This window comes from Heterocephalus glaber, unplaced genomic scaffold (genome assembly GCF_053883595.1).
Source record: "Heterocephalus glaber isolate CG9 unplaced genomic scaffold, H.glaber_assembly_v1.0 deba00001497, whole genome shotgun sequence".
NCBI classification, from domain to species: Eukaryota; Metazoa; Chordata; class Mammalia; order Rodentia; family Bathyergidae; genus Heterocephalus; species Heterocephalus glaber.
The window spans coordinates 7,135,568-7,150,004 of NW_028258320.1; the positions used below are offsets into that span (position 1 = coordinate 7,135,568).

The following is a 14,437-nucleotide window of genomic DNA, read 5'->3' on the forward strand; positions in this document are numbered from 1 at the left end:
TGCCTACTTAGCTTTAATTAAAATTAAATAAACAAAATTTAAAATTCAGTTGCTCAGTCACATAACTTATTGAACACGCTCAAATGGTACACACGGCATAAATAACAAAAGCACAGAAATGGAAATTTCTATCACTTTAGTAAGTTCTATTAGCATGTTGTAACATAAGCAAATCCTTTTTTCTCTAAAATTATGAACTCATAAAATTGCAAATATTTCCTCCTGTACTTAAAACACTTTTTATAAACTTACCAGTATGCTAACCATAATTACTTTTTAAAAGATGACAATAACTATCAGCACAGAGTTTATTTACAAGATACTTTAATGCAATCTCATTTCTCTTCACATTAACCTTGTGAGGCAGACAAGTGCACTATCTGAAATGGGTACTGCAGAATGCAGAGGTGCTCAGATGGTAAAAACCTGAACCATATGCTCCATCCCCCCTCATTAACATCTAGGGAAGCACCCACGGACACAATGGATTATATCAACATTCACATGAAGGATAAATGAAGACTATTTAAAAACTGCACATCAATGAGGACCTTCTGCCATCAAATTAGTTAGGAACAGGAATTCTTGCTCTCTTGTGTATAAACAGCAACATAACTCCAAGTTTAGAAAGAAGGATCTGTGAGTTTTTACCTACTTTTCTCCCATATCAGGATCTGTATAAGAATTTCCATCACAGAATTACTCCACTGACCAGCTCCCTGAATTTCAGAAACTCATTTCTAAAAGTGAGCAAAGTCCCTCATAGTTATACAATTATACTAAAATGAAAGGCCTACTTTTTATGAGAGAATTGATAGTGACAAATACAAAATCAAAATTTTATTTTGACACTTTTTTAAATACAGGCACTTAATTGGATCTAGAAGCTTAAACATTTCCTATTTCATTTCTGAAAAAAAATGTATTTTCATGACAGTACTTTCATGCTCTCAGTCTAGTTTTACAGAAGTTTTCACTTTCAGGAAAGACTGATCAAATTTACATTACAATTTGAAAATCTCCATAATTATTATACTTATAAACAAGAGTTTATCTTAAAATATCCCAAACAGATGCATTTCACAAAAAATATGTTTAAACACATTTTAGTGAATTCAAATATCAGGTGTTAAAATAAAGTATTATTTATAGTGATAAAATATAAAAACAGACATTAAACATTCTACAACAATGTGGTCACATTTATGCCCAAAATTATGAAATATCACAAATATGACATCTAATAAAGAATATATAACAACTACACGATTTTGATGAAAAATTATTCTCTTGGTTACTGATATGCCCTTGCTGAATTGGTGGTTAGGAATAGGAAACTGAAACAAATGTTATAATATGAAAATCGCAATTTAATCTAATATTTCTTATTTAAAAAACAGATCTCTTTACGAATAATGCAGTAACTGAATTATTCAGCTTTCACGTTACTACTTCATTACAGCATATTACATACAAATAGGTAAAAGTTTATAAACTAAATTTTATCAATCAAACTAAAGATGTTAATGATTGATGTGTAGTTTAGCTTAAGTGTTAGGAGTACAGATTCAGGCATCAGATTACCTGACTCTAATCCAGGTTTGGATACTGATAACAGGGTAATATTTGATGAGTTACTCAACCTTTGTGTTTTGATTCCTCCATCTATAAATGGGGAGGAGCAGCAGCATCTATCCTCCTGGGGCTGAATTAGGATTCATGAAATGGTACACGAAAGCACTTAGAACAGCGTACAGTACACAGGCTACTCCACAGCATTCCGTACCATTTCTGGTATTACTGAAGCATCTTTGGAATTATAATGTATCTGTCAGCACTTTCTACCTTCCAGAGCTTCTTTCTTCCACAGGGAAATATTTGAAGCAAGCCTATGTCAGCTTAAAAACTAATACCTTACAAATAATTCAGACATGTACACATCAGAGCCCCTTAAAGCCTGATAAAGGTAAGAATAAGCAAGAGCCATACTCTTTCACAGCTCTTTTGTACATACAACAATGCTGCAGTCTAGTGTAGTAATGGATAAAATGTTGCCATTTATCCCAAAAATTCCCAAGAAGCAAACTTTACTGAGACATTAGTTCAATTTTGAACAAGCTGTGCTTGAGGCACTCACAGCACACTCTAAGGACATTCCAGAAAGTGTCAAAATACAGACCTAGAGGTGGAGGCTGATCCTGAGGAAGAACATCACTCCCTCCCTCTGTACTGCACGGAATAGTTCTTGTCCTATTTCATGACAATCAGTTGGCTCTGTGCTCTTACCTACTGCCTTCTTGAAGACAGAGATCTCATCCTATCAGTGCTGAATAAATGCTGATTTTTAAAATTCAAAACTTGTAGAACTATACAATTAAAAGAGTGAGTTTTATTGTATGTAAAGAAAACTAATTTTAAAAACTTTTTCAACTGGACACAGTGGTGCACACCCACAATCCCAGCTACTTAGGTAGCTGAGGCAGGAGAATCACCAAATGGGAGGCCAGCCTGAGCAACTTAGCAAGATGCTTTCTCAAAATTTAAAAGCATAAAAAATAAAAAGGAGTCTGGAGATGTAGTTCTATGGTAAAGCACCTCTGGGTTCAATCCCCAGTACCACAAAAAAGAAAAACAAATTTCAATCTGTGGATTTTACATAATGATGAAATTTTCATTTTGAAGAATTCTTACAGTATAAAAATAAGTTTTGTTTTGTTTTTTTAAATTTGGTTACAGAATTACTAAGGTAACAAGCTGTGAAACTTGACATCATCACCAGGTCTATAAACCTGACCAAGTAAAAAATGAAAAGACAAGAAATAGAAAAATGAGTAATAAAATATGGGGGAAGAGAGAGCAACAAAGACTTAAGCATTAAAATTCTTAAATTTGTTATTTGCAACGTAGACTAAAATGATTTCACTTTCTAATTTACATACTGCTTAAATTCAGTAACTTAAAAAACTTCTGGACCCTTCCAACCAGTATTATGCAAAGAGCTACAATAAAGACCATACAGCAAATGTGCTCATTATGTATCCTAGGTAATAAGGTAAGGGACAGCCACTGTCATCCCAGCCCACTAATAACCATATGACTATTAATCCTCAATTTAAAATCTACAGATGCACTTCCTAGAGAGTGTTTTTACCTATGGTATTTACTATTCATATTAAAATATGGCAAAGTCTATAAAGGCCCTAACAGAACAGACTGGCTGCTAGTTCCACATTTAATAGCAAATCATGACAATTTCAGTTGTGATTGCCAACTGGACACCTTTCAAGTGAAACCAATTCCTGGAAATGACACTATTTTTAGTCATTTAGACAGCAGGGAACTTAATAGTGAATGGATGAGAAGATAGTAGCAGTAGAGGGCTGGAAAACAGCAATACAAATAAGCTTACAAGAACTTAACAGCACCAGTAAAGTAAGGATTCACGGAATGAAATTCCTACAGCACAAAATAAACTTGGCAACTTCAGTCTATACTTTCTCACTTGTGCTCGCTTCGGCAGCACATACACTAAAATTGGAACTATACTTTCTCACTTGAAATAAATACATAAGAAAGGATCAAATATATAATGATTCTAATTTCATATAACAGAAAACTTAAAAATCTTATACCAACAGAAATTATTGGTAAATTAAAAGGTATTCCCCCAATTTTGGCCCTATTTCCCTTTCTGTGAAGAAATTCATAAGGGGGAAAAAAATAACTTCAGACTAAATGATGAATGCTAACTACTAAGAGTGGCCTTACTATGAGGTCTGAAATAGAAGGAAAATGTACATTTCTTCCAGAGTTGTAGCCAACAATAACTTTTGCATTCTGGATCCAGCTTAGGTACATTAGTTGGGAAGATGTTTGCAAAAGTATTTAATAAGAAAGTGCTGAATTTAGTTTTAATTTCTTCAGTATTTTTTCTTTTTTGAACATTAATTTACTTTTTAAAATTTTTATTAGTACATGTTTGAAATACAAAATGTTTGCATTCCTTATGTGGAGTTGGTAGTATAAATACATAATAACACATTTTAATTCTTTATCAACACCTTCCCTCCCTCCATCTTGTGATCCCCATTTCTTCCTTTTTTTTTTTAAATGGCTTGATGTTCTTCAAATCCGCTAAGAACCTCTTCTAAGTATAAATGACAAAAGGAAATACCACAGTTTTTTTTATAGCAAGTTTTTTATAGAACATGGGTCAAAGATCAGAGGTCAAAGTTTCAATCTCTGAATAAAGGTATTTTTTAAATGCTTCAAATTTTCTCCCACATTCTGAAATGCAGTGATTTCAAATACTATCAAAACTACAAACTAATTTAGGCTCACAAAATTAAGACATTTGAGAAAAGTTGAAAACTTGCCTGAAAACATTTCAACAATCTAAAAATATAATCAGTCTCAAAATTTTAAATTGAAAACACAGTAATAAACAATCCATGACAGATTCAGGCAAATACCAATTACAACAAATGTGTTTACATGATTATTCATTCTACCTTTTTTAAAGATGATCCTGTTATTTCATTTTTCAAGTACAGTACACCACTATAACATTTTTATCCAATTTTGGCTCTTTTGTACATGGCTATTTAAATGTTATCAGAGATCACTTCATTTCTACTGATAAAATACAAATTACTTCCAAGCTAAGTCTATAAATTCTATTTCTATTGTTTTTCTTCAACGTAAATAAATTTAAAACAGCAACAGTCATAGTATCAAAGATATACTCACATCATACTTTGCAACTCGGCCACAAAGCTGATAGCCTTTCCCGTACTTCTTCCACTACTTGAAGTGGCAGTAGACATTGGGCTAGCTGCAGTATTATTCATCTAAATAAAAATGAGAAATGAAGCTTAAAAAATGCACTTTACTGTAAATAAATGCAGGAGAAAATGGAAGCAATTATAAATTACTTCCTGATAATTCCTGTTTTGTATGAATCTGATTTGCTTAATGGTCTTTACTGAAACAAAATTATGATGGCAAAAAGTTGCTTAGTCGTGTAAAATAGCAAACAAATACTCTTGGATGATAATTCAATACCTAATCTACAACACAAATGTACTAAACTACTGATTTAAAATATTTTAAATCTCAGTGGTCTTAAACATGTGTTCTAGGGAGCCTTAATATTAGTGATTCTTCAGGGCTAGCTAGTAGTGACCACTAAGCACACATGAATGGCCAGTTTCATCCAGACCACCAAAAAACTCTGATTTTTCTATTTTATATATGAAGATTCCCAGTAAGACTTCATTTAATGAAAGTTCTACAGTTCTAAGATAAAAAATTACAAAACTATAACATAATCTCATCCCTATCAGAACCAAAATCTAAAACACATAGTCAATCAGTGTATCAGAAGTAAGCATTTTTATATTCTATAATCTCATAGGTAAACAACTTTTCCAATTTGAAATGTGACCTTCCTTCATAAAATTAAGCTGATGCTTAATGAGAAAACTAGATGCCAGTCCTCATGTATGTCATTTCATTTCACGCATGTGGCATTAAACAAGAATAAACAAGAATTAATAAACAAGAATTAGTTGCTGGGTGTGGTAGTACACACCTGTAATCCCAACACTATGACAGACTGAGATAAGAAAATCCTAAATTCGCTGGGATTTAGCTCAGTGGTTCCTCTGCCTGCCACGTAAGCACAAGGTTCCGAGTTCAATTCCCGGTACGAAAAAAAAAAAAAAAAATCCTAAATTTGAGCCCAGCCTGGGCATTTTAGCAAGGCCTTGTCTCAAAATAAAACATTTTTCAAAAGGGCTGGGAATGTAACTCAGCACAAATGCTCTGGGTTCAATCTCCAACACAAGGGAAAAAAGACCAAAAAAACCCAGAAATTAGTCAAAATAACATTAATATAAAATCTTGAAATTAGAGCCTCAACTACTACACAGTAAGTACTCAATAAATGGTATTATTTCATACACCCATGTAAACCTTGCAGTATTATAATCTTTCTTAAAAATACTTTTAAGCCAGTCATTGTGGCACATGCCTATAATCCCAGAACTCTTGAGCAGCTGAGGAAGGAGCAATGTTAAACTCTAGCTCAGCCTAAGCAATCTAGAGAGATAATGTCTCAAAACAAAGAATAAAGGAATTGGGAATATAGCTTAATGTGAAGGCCTTGGGTCAATCCCTAGTACCACAAATAAACAAAAATTTAAAAAATAAAAATACTCTGCAGATTCTAAAGAACAGAACAAATGGTAAGATTAAGCAGTAGAGAGAATTTACAACCTCAGTTAAGAGAGCAGGCTCCAGAGCTGTTACCGTGCAAAAGGCTAGGGTCTGCCCTTGGGTCAGGAGGCAAGGCAAGAGTAGAGCAAAACTTTAATACCATGCTGACTTAAGGAACATCTTGCCCAGGAAAATGATTCAGGGGCAGTTTACAGAGGAAATAATCAGAGTGGTGGGCGAGGTTTTGACCACTAAATGAAGGCCATCTGATTCTGATCACCCCATCAAGATCTTTATTTCCTGAACCCATTCTTGTCACTGATTACCTAGTCCACATGCAAGTCCTAATCCATTACACAAGGTATAGGTAAGGGCTGCTGCCTGGAGGCCCTCTTGTGATCCCCAAACTCACAGTAAAGGAAGAAAACAACCTTTATTAGATTACTGTGGATGATGAGGGTCAAGAGAGGCTAAACTCAGAACAGGGATGAAATCTGGTCTCAGTGCTCAGCTTCAGATTGAGACTGCCTTGGTTCCATTCCCAGCTCTGCTCCTTTGTCAGTTTTGGGCAAGTTACTATACTTAATTTCTATATGCTTGTTTTCTCATCTATAAAATGGGAACAACAGTCACAACACTCTGAGGGTTGTTGTGAGAATTAAATGAGTTCACATATATAAAAATTCAGAACAATACCTAGCACACAATAAATGTTAACTATGGAAATAATATCAAGATCTTTAAGAATTTCCCCTTCTTGCCAGGCATGGTGGTGCATGCCTCTAAATCCCACACTCCGAGAGGCTGAGGCAGGAAATTGGAAAGTTCAAACCCAACCACGAGTGACTTAGTGAGACCCTGCCTCAAAATATAAAAATCTTAAAAAAAAAAAAAAAAAAGAGCTGGAATTGCAGCTCAATATGGAGGCCCTGGCTTCAATCCCCAGAACCACCAAAGAAAGAAAAAAAGTTGTTCCTTCTTGATCTGCTAAAAGCTTTTATATAAATTTGGATCACCTTTATTTCACAATCATGCAAGTTTTAAAAACTTGAATAATAAAAGACCTCAATGAAATTCAACAAATTAAGTAGCTCTCTTACGAAATAAGTTCCTTTTTCACTGTTGATATCACAACTACTTAGCAGTCACTCTGACTTTTGCTGAGTCCCACACTCTGTAATTTGTATGAAGCCAAAATTCTGTATTCCCATTTCCTCTTGTTCTGCTATGGCCCTCTATGAATCCCATCCATATGGTCTCTCCTTCCACCTCGATTCATTCTCCACATTGACCTCAAACTTGTCTTCATAACATATACCTCTAATCTGCCCATTATGGGTAATGGTTAAGTGGTTAACAAAGAGAACCTAGCACAAGGACCTGAGTTTGATCCCCGGTACCAAAAAAAACCAAAGAGAACCTAATTTTGGGTCACTCATCACCAGCTGAGATGGGAGCGTTGAGCCCCATAGAGACTAGGGAACACGACCACTCCCCCTGAGATGGCCCTGATAGAAAGTTTCTAAGAAGGAAACAAGAGAAGGTCTTGAATACTCCAACACCCTTTCTGACCAGGTCTGAGGGCCCTAAGGGCCAGGCTAAAACCACTACACAAAGAACACAAGACCACAGAAATAGAAGGAAATATTTCCACTCAAGTTAAGTCTAAAACCCAAAATTCTAAAACCATCACTTCCGTTAAGCCTAAACTTTTTAAGTTACTACTTTTTTCCACAAATGCGATATGAGAAAAAAAAAATTACCTGTTGACAGTTGGGCTAAAAAAATTATACTAGCAATCCAGGGCTGGGGGAAAATAGATGGGAAACCAAGAACTTAAACAGCAATCCAGCAGAATCAGGACAAAATGTTGAAAAAAACAACACAAAAGAAAAGAGTATAGATTTCTGAAGAACCTCAGAAAATGTACCTCTGAGGCTGACAAAGAAATCTTAAAGAAAACATTAAAGACATGTTGCACTGACCTACATCCCCAACCCTTTTTTTATTTTGAGACAGTATCTCTCCCTAACTTCCTTAAATTGCCCAGGCTGGGTTCAGACTTGCAATCCTCCTGCCTCAGCTTCCCAGAGTGCTGAGATACAGAAGTAGGCCCCCACACCCAGCTAGTTATCCTGTTTTAGAAGAGGATACTTAATAAAGCAAATTCATATTAAAATCACTGCTCTGGGCTGGGATGTAGCTCAAAGGTAATGCACTTTCCTAACATGCACAAGGCCCTGGGTTCCATCCTCAGCACCACAAGAAAAAAAAAAAAGCTTTCTTTTTTTCAGTTGTCTCCCTGCCACAAATGTTTCACATCAAGAGTATTTATTGGTAAGAGGTAAAGGGTCCCAATCCTAGTCTATTATAACCATGATCATCCTTTCACAGTCAAGATATTTAATTTTTAAATCAAACAGGTGAGTAACATTTGCCTTGACATCATGAGCTGATAGTTCATTAGATTCTTTAAAATAATTATTTCCCGTACCCACGTTGTTTGAAGATTTAGATAATTAACTTCTTTAGACATTAACTTCTTTACACATCAAAGTCCTATCATTCCGATGCTTTATTTCCTTTCTTCTAGACATTAAAAAAAAAAGTCTGTTAAAAGCAGAAGCACTCAAGTCAATTTTCTCTAATAAATACAGTTAACATGGCACTGAAAACCTACTGTAATCTTCTCAATGGGTTAATGTCCTGCAGTTGTTTCAGCTTTCAATTCAAATGCAGCTGTTTGCCATATTTTACAAAATGAATTCAGATGTGCAGATTGGGACCTAGATTATTTCAACATGCCACAGTTTAAATGTGAACCCAAGGAGTAAGTTCATTTCTGATTAATACTATGTAAACTTGATCGCTAAACCAATAAATAGCCAATACTATGTCACACCTGTAAAATACTATCCTAGAGGAAAAAGTATCTTTTAATTTAAAGCAGTGGAGGTTAAGGGTATTGCTTTCTTCAGAAAATACTGCTACCTCTCCCCTAAATCTAACTGTAGTGAAGTCATGCATCACAAAAAGTGAAACACAAAACACACAAGGAACATGTCACTGGGTTTCCATATAGAGGTCACATTTTGGGTGACTAAATGTCCAAAGAAATAACATGAGAAATATCTCTAAACTCAGAAGACCTCAAAGTATTGGGAATCTTACTACTAGTTTTTGCACCCTCAAAACAGTATCAAAACCTGGACTGTGAAATCTATTAGCTTATTAATTAAGATAATGGAATTTATTTTCACTTCTACTGTATCACTGCTGAGGAAAACTAATTCAGACCTATGTAATGATTGAGCATCTACACAGTTTCAATTTTAACCATTCATAACCTGAATATCTCACATAATGTAAGTTAATGAAACATTTTATGTTTAAAACATTTTCATAAACCCCAAAGGCAGAAAAGTAATTATGGTTCAGCCAACACTATTACACACTGCATTTTAGTACTGCTGTATAAAAACTCAAGTTACAACATAATCTAAATTTCTACTGATGTGAAAAATAATACCAAATTGCCAATCACTAAGAATGCAAAAAAATTTAAAAGTCCAAAATATCTGTAAAATTCTACAACTAGTTTAGGATAACACAATGCTAATTCCAATATATAGTGTTAACATATACTCCCTTTCAAGTGGACTTTGGAAGGTTTTTTAAAACCTGGTTTTTAAACTTGTTTATCAATCCACCCTTTTTCCACAGCAGTTAAATCATTTACCATCTTTCAAACCACAGCATGCTCTTTTACTCCCAGGGTTCTACCTGCAGTTGTATCTTGAAACAATGTAACACCTCTCAACCTGTAGCTGCTCTAATGGTCCAAAAGAGCCTGACAACGCTGATCCTCCCCAAGAAAGCCTCCCCTCCTACATAACTATAGAGAATCCTCCTTTCTCTTACCACTTACATTGGCTTAATATTAATTATTTTAGTGCATGTTAATTATTGTAGTTTAATACTAAACTTCTGCCCCACATCAAATCCCTGCCCCACCTACTTACCAATAACAGCATCTTCCTAATCCACAGAGAAATACAAGCCAGCACTTAATAACAACTCTGCTCTCCTCTACCAATGGTACTATGGCCTCCCTGAATCCCCTCCTCTTACAATAACAGCCTGGCATCTTCTTTAAAGGCAATACCGCCTGTGCTTTGAGTTATTCATTCATTACCCTTAAATGGGCACCTACTACAGGTTAAACACAGGGATATGATGACATGAAGGCAAACAAAAAAGAAATACATTATAATACCAGAAATAAGCACATACGCAAATATAGATTATGCTTCTTTAGTCTCACATTAACCTAAGTTTCTATTCCATGTGCTTCCATATTCAGTACTCTTACCCAAAAATTGAATTTCAAGATGGGTGTGGTGGCACACAACTGTAATCCCAGGACTCTGGGAGGGAGGCAATTTAGAGTGCAACCTGAGTGACTTAGCTAGACCCTGTTGTTTTTTTTTTAATGTTTAAAGGGCTGGAGATGTAGCTCAGTACAAAGGCTCTGGGTTCAATACCCAGTACTGGAGGAAAAAAGAAAGGAAGGAAGGAGGGAGGGAGGAAGGGAGGGAGAAAGGGAGGGAGGGAGAAAGGGAGGGAAGAGGGGAAGGAGGGAAGGAAGGAAGGAAGGAAGGAAGGAAGGAAGGAAGGAAGGAAGGAAGGAAGGAAGGGAGGGAGGGAGATTTTAGACAGATGGATAATCAACTATAGCAAACAAAAACATAATGACGCAAATCTGTGGGAGGGGGACCAAAAACACATGAGCAGACTTCAGACTACAGTTTGACATTCACTAATTTCATCCAAATCCCTCATTTTTCAGGTGAGGAAACTGCAGTCCAGAGGGGTTTCTTGAACTGCCCAAGGACACACGATATTTAGTGATACAAGCTGGGACCAAAACTGAGGTCCCCCTGACTCCTGGTCCAGAGTTCTTTCTACTGTACATGAGGAACATACAAATAAAAGGTTACCACAATTAACTCACAAGACCTCCACAATGTGTTTGTCAAAGTGAACTTTGTTGTGAAATATCTGCCTATGTCCAACCACAGTGGGCTCTGGAGTCCAAATACAGTCTCCGACACTGAACCATGTAACCTTGGGCAAGTCATGGCACCTCTCTACCTAGTTCCCTCATCTTTAAAATGCAATTTAAAATACTCCTCTCATCGGTTACATGAAACAATGTACATGAAGCATTTAGGACAGGACCTGGTACATATAAAGCCCTCAGTTCATGTGAACAACAATGATGATAATGAATCCAAGCAAAACTACAGCTTTCTGAAAACACTGCAGAAAGGATTATCATTAAGCACATTGTATATTCTCAAAGAAACACAATGGTAACATAAAGATATAAATCTGCTATACCATTTAAAATAGCAAACTGTGTGTCAAGTTTTTTAAATAATTTATATTTATAAAGCATTTTTTAGATAAACTCATAATTTTTTCAATTTACTGCCCTGTGAATTCAATGAATACAGCATTTTTCCAGTAACAATATACCATCTTCCAGATAACATGCTTTTTTCATGTTCATTATTTTTAACTTTCAATATCCAAGTATTAACTACTACTAGGTACTACCAGAGTGCAGAAACATCTAACAGACCATACCAGAAAGAGTCATTAGGACCACATATAGCAATGATGGCAGACCTTTTAAAGTTTTCAATGATAAAAACAGCCCTTTGCGGCATGTGTGCCATAGGGTCACCACCACTGACCTGTAAGATGGGATGACATGTCAGGGTAAATTACTAAGACACAGGAATCAGAGTGGATGGAACAGAGCAAGTGACCAAGGAAACCCTTAGCAGGACTAGGAGTTGTTTTGTGTAGAAAACACATTGTAACCACATCAGTAAAGCACTATTATTGGGATTTAAGAGTATTATTTTTTTATTTGTTTTTTAAAAAATGGTTTTACTAATGGTGCTGTTACACACTGCACTGTAATCCAAAACATAACAACAATTTTTGCAGATTTAGAGCCAGTCTTTACTGAAAGTAGCAGGTACACAAGGTGAAATAAAACCAATATAAAAATGTTTGTAAAACAAAGCAACTATTTATAAATGTAATTCTTGTTTGATTCTCACCAACAATCTTGGTGAGAAAAATACTATTTCCAGTTTTTGATGAGGAAATTGAGGCTCAAAAAAGTGAAATACTATTACTGAAATCACAGAGAGAATAGAGCAGAAATGGCAAAAGCTAGGTTTTGCATTTGACTAAGTGCTCTTTCCACATTGCATCCTCAGAACACTAATACCTTCAAGCTCTAATTTTCAATAAACTTCAAGAAATAGTAACTAGCATTATGAAGCTGCATCTATGGGTCACCTCACTGAACCTTTATGAACACAGAAACAGATGCTATTACTATCTTAATTTTGTAAGTGAGGGAGCTGACACTTCTTAGAAAGATGAAATAATTTGCTCCAAATCACATAAGTAGCAGAGTAAGGGACCAAATCAAGTGTGTCTGGCTCTCAATAAAATATTTCATTATAGTATAAATTCAATTAATACAATAATGCATTTGGCTGAATTATTTATTACTGAAGTGAACTATAAGTAAAATCATTCTCTAGAACTCGAATACACAGCAAGTAGATTTCAGATTGATTTCCCTATTCAACCTCACCATAAAATAAAACAGACATTATCTGAACACAAATAATCACAAATTCGACTGACAGGGCCTTTGCAGCCCCTACACCAAAAGATCCTCCCTCCCCCAGAAAGAACCCAAAACCAAGCTGCCCAAGATTTCTATCCAAAGTAAAACCTCAAAATTATTAGTGGCTTCAGTGGATAAGTAACTAATCAGTCCTTTGTGTGTGGAACATAGTGGGGACTGAACCCAGGGCCTTCACACTGAGCTACATTCCAGTCCCCCTTTTTTTAGACAAGGTCTCCCTAAATAGTCAGGTTGTGCTTAAACTTGCCACACTCCTTTCTCAGGCTCCCACAGTGTTGGGATTACAAGTGTTTGCCACACACCCAGGGCACTTGCTAGTCTCATTCCACATTATCTATTTAAGAACAAAAGCAGTAACTCTGTCACTGTTTCAGAGCAAGTGTATTTCCAACACTGCAATATAATTAATCCTTCTAAAATTCTGAACTATGAATTTCAATAACCCTAAAAGTATGATGACTATGTGATTATGTGGTCACAACTAGGATAATTTCGACAGTGACAGTGGCTGTATTAATAATTATGCTGGGACAGTCAGCCTTTAAACCACACCTGCCCCAGAAAAATTAAGTCACAGACATCCCATTCTGATGTAACTTACAAGCTTTAAGTGACTGTTTCAAATCTAATGATTATCTTCAGCATTGAGACCAAGGGCACCATTTTACAGATACCATGCCAGAATTAAGAGCACCAATCATAAGTAAGATATTTTTCTAAAATTTTACTTTCCAAGGTTGGGGGTGTAGCTGAGTGGCATGGTTAGCATGTTTGAGCCCTGGGTTCAATTTCCATCATCACAAAAATTTTTTATATGTTTTAAAGCTCTGTTTTCAAACTCGACATTATAAACGCTTGAAAAAGACATTTCAAAGAAAGTAACCACATTAAAAAATCATATTTTACATATTTCTTTAGGTTTGATAACAAAATTACTAAAATACTATCCCAGTGCTCAAAGGTTACCACTATAACTCACCAAATTATTATACAAAAGGTTTAAAAACAAAAAAAGCACTATTTTTCAAGTAAAAAAAGCTTCAAGAATAAAAGAGCTGGAAAGTCATCATTTTGGTTGGTTTTTAGTGAAAAAAGTGGAAATCCATGATCATAATACAGTACAGTGATTGAGGAAAATTCTAGTTAGCACTGTGATGGCTCCTCAGCTAAATCTGGCATGAGCTGCACAACCTAGTAGTCAGAAGAAAGTATTGCTTTAATTTGCCAAGCTGTAAATAAATACTAACAGATCCATGCTCAGAACTATAGTATTTGAATAAAAGGCATTATTTGAATATAATTATGATATTTTTAAGGCAACAAAGTTCCAAGAGCTGGCCTCTGATTTAAAGCTCAACCAAATCAAAAGTTGGAAGGGTTCTCAAAATTTAGACCTATACTATTTCATGCACTAGCTAGCCAAATGTGGTCATTTAAACTGAGATTAATGAAATTAGAAATTCAGTTCAATGGCAC

At 35.3% G+C, this 14,437-nt stretch overlaps 2 protein-coding genes across 18 annotated transcripts in view; one reads left to right on the forward strand and one right to left on the reverse strand.

Annotated features, from left to right (window-relative positions):
- The window catches only part of Supt3h (SPT3 homolog, SAGA and STAGA complex component), a 401,578-nt gene that overhangs the window by 385,905 nt on the left and 1,236 nt on the right, over nucleotides 1–14,437 (reverse strand). For 7 of the 11 annotated variants that reach the window (XR_002395642.2, XM_004846434.3, XM_004846432.3 and 4 more), the window contains 2 exons: nucleotides 8,714–8,808; nucleotides 4,750–4,850 (listed from right to left, as the gene is read on the reverse strand). Coding sequence is in view for 10 of the 11 variants with exons in the window: in XM_004846434.3 (XP_004846491.1) it covers nucleotides 4,750–4,850; nucleotides 8,714–8,755 (143 nt within the window). In the remaining variant the exon portion in view is untranslated. The remainder of the gene's footprint in view (nucleotides 1–4,749; nucleotides 4,851–8,713; nucleotides 8,809–14,437) is intronic. The other 4 variants (XM_021259737.2, XM_004846435.3, XM_087185364.1 and 1 more) reach the window with 1 other exon arrangement.
- Nucleotides 1–14,437, forward strand: part of Runx2 (RUNX family transcription factor 2) — a 266,467-nt gene that overhangs the window by 28,850 nt on the left and 223,180 nt on the right. The window contains exon 1 of one of the 7 annotated variants that reach the window (XM_021259725.2): nucleotides 13,328–13,664. The exons of the other annotated variants lie outside the window; for them this stretch is intronic. Within the exon in view, the coding sequence (XP_021115384.2) occupies nucleotides 13,637–13,664 (28 nt within the window). The 5' untranslated portion in view covers nucleotides 13,328–13,636. Of the gene's footprint in view, nucleotides 1–13,327; nucleotides 13,665–14,437 lie in introns of those variants that run through there. 7 annotated transcript variants of the gene reach the window in all.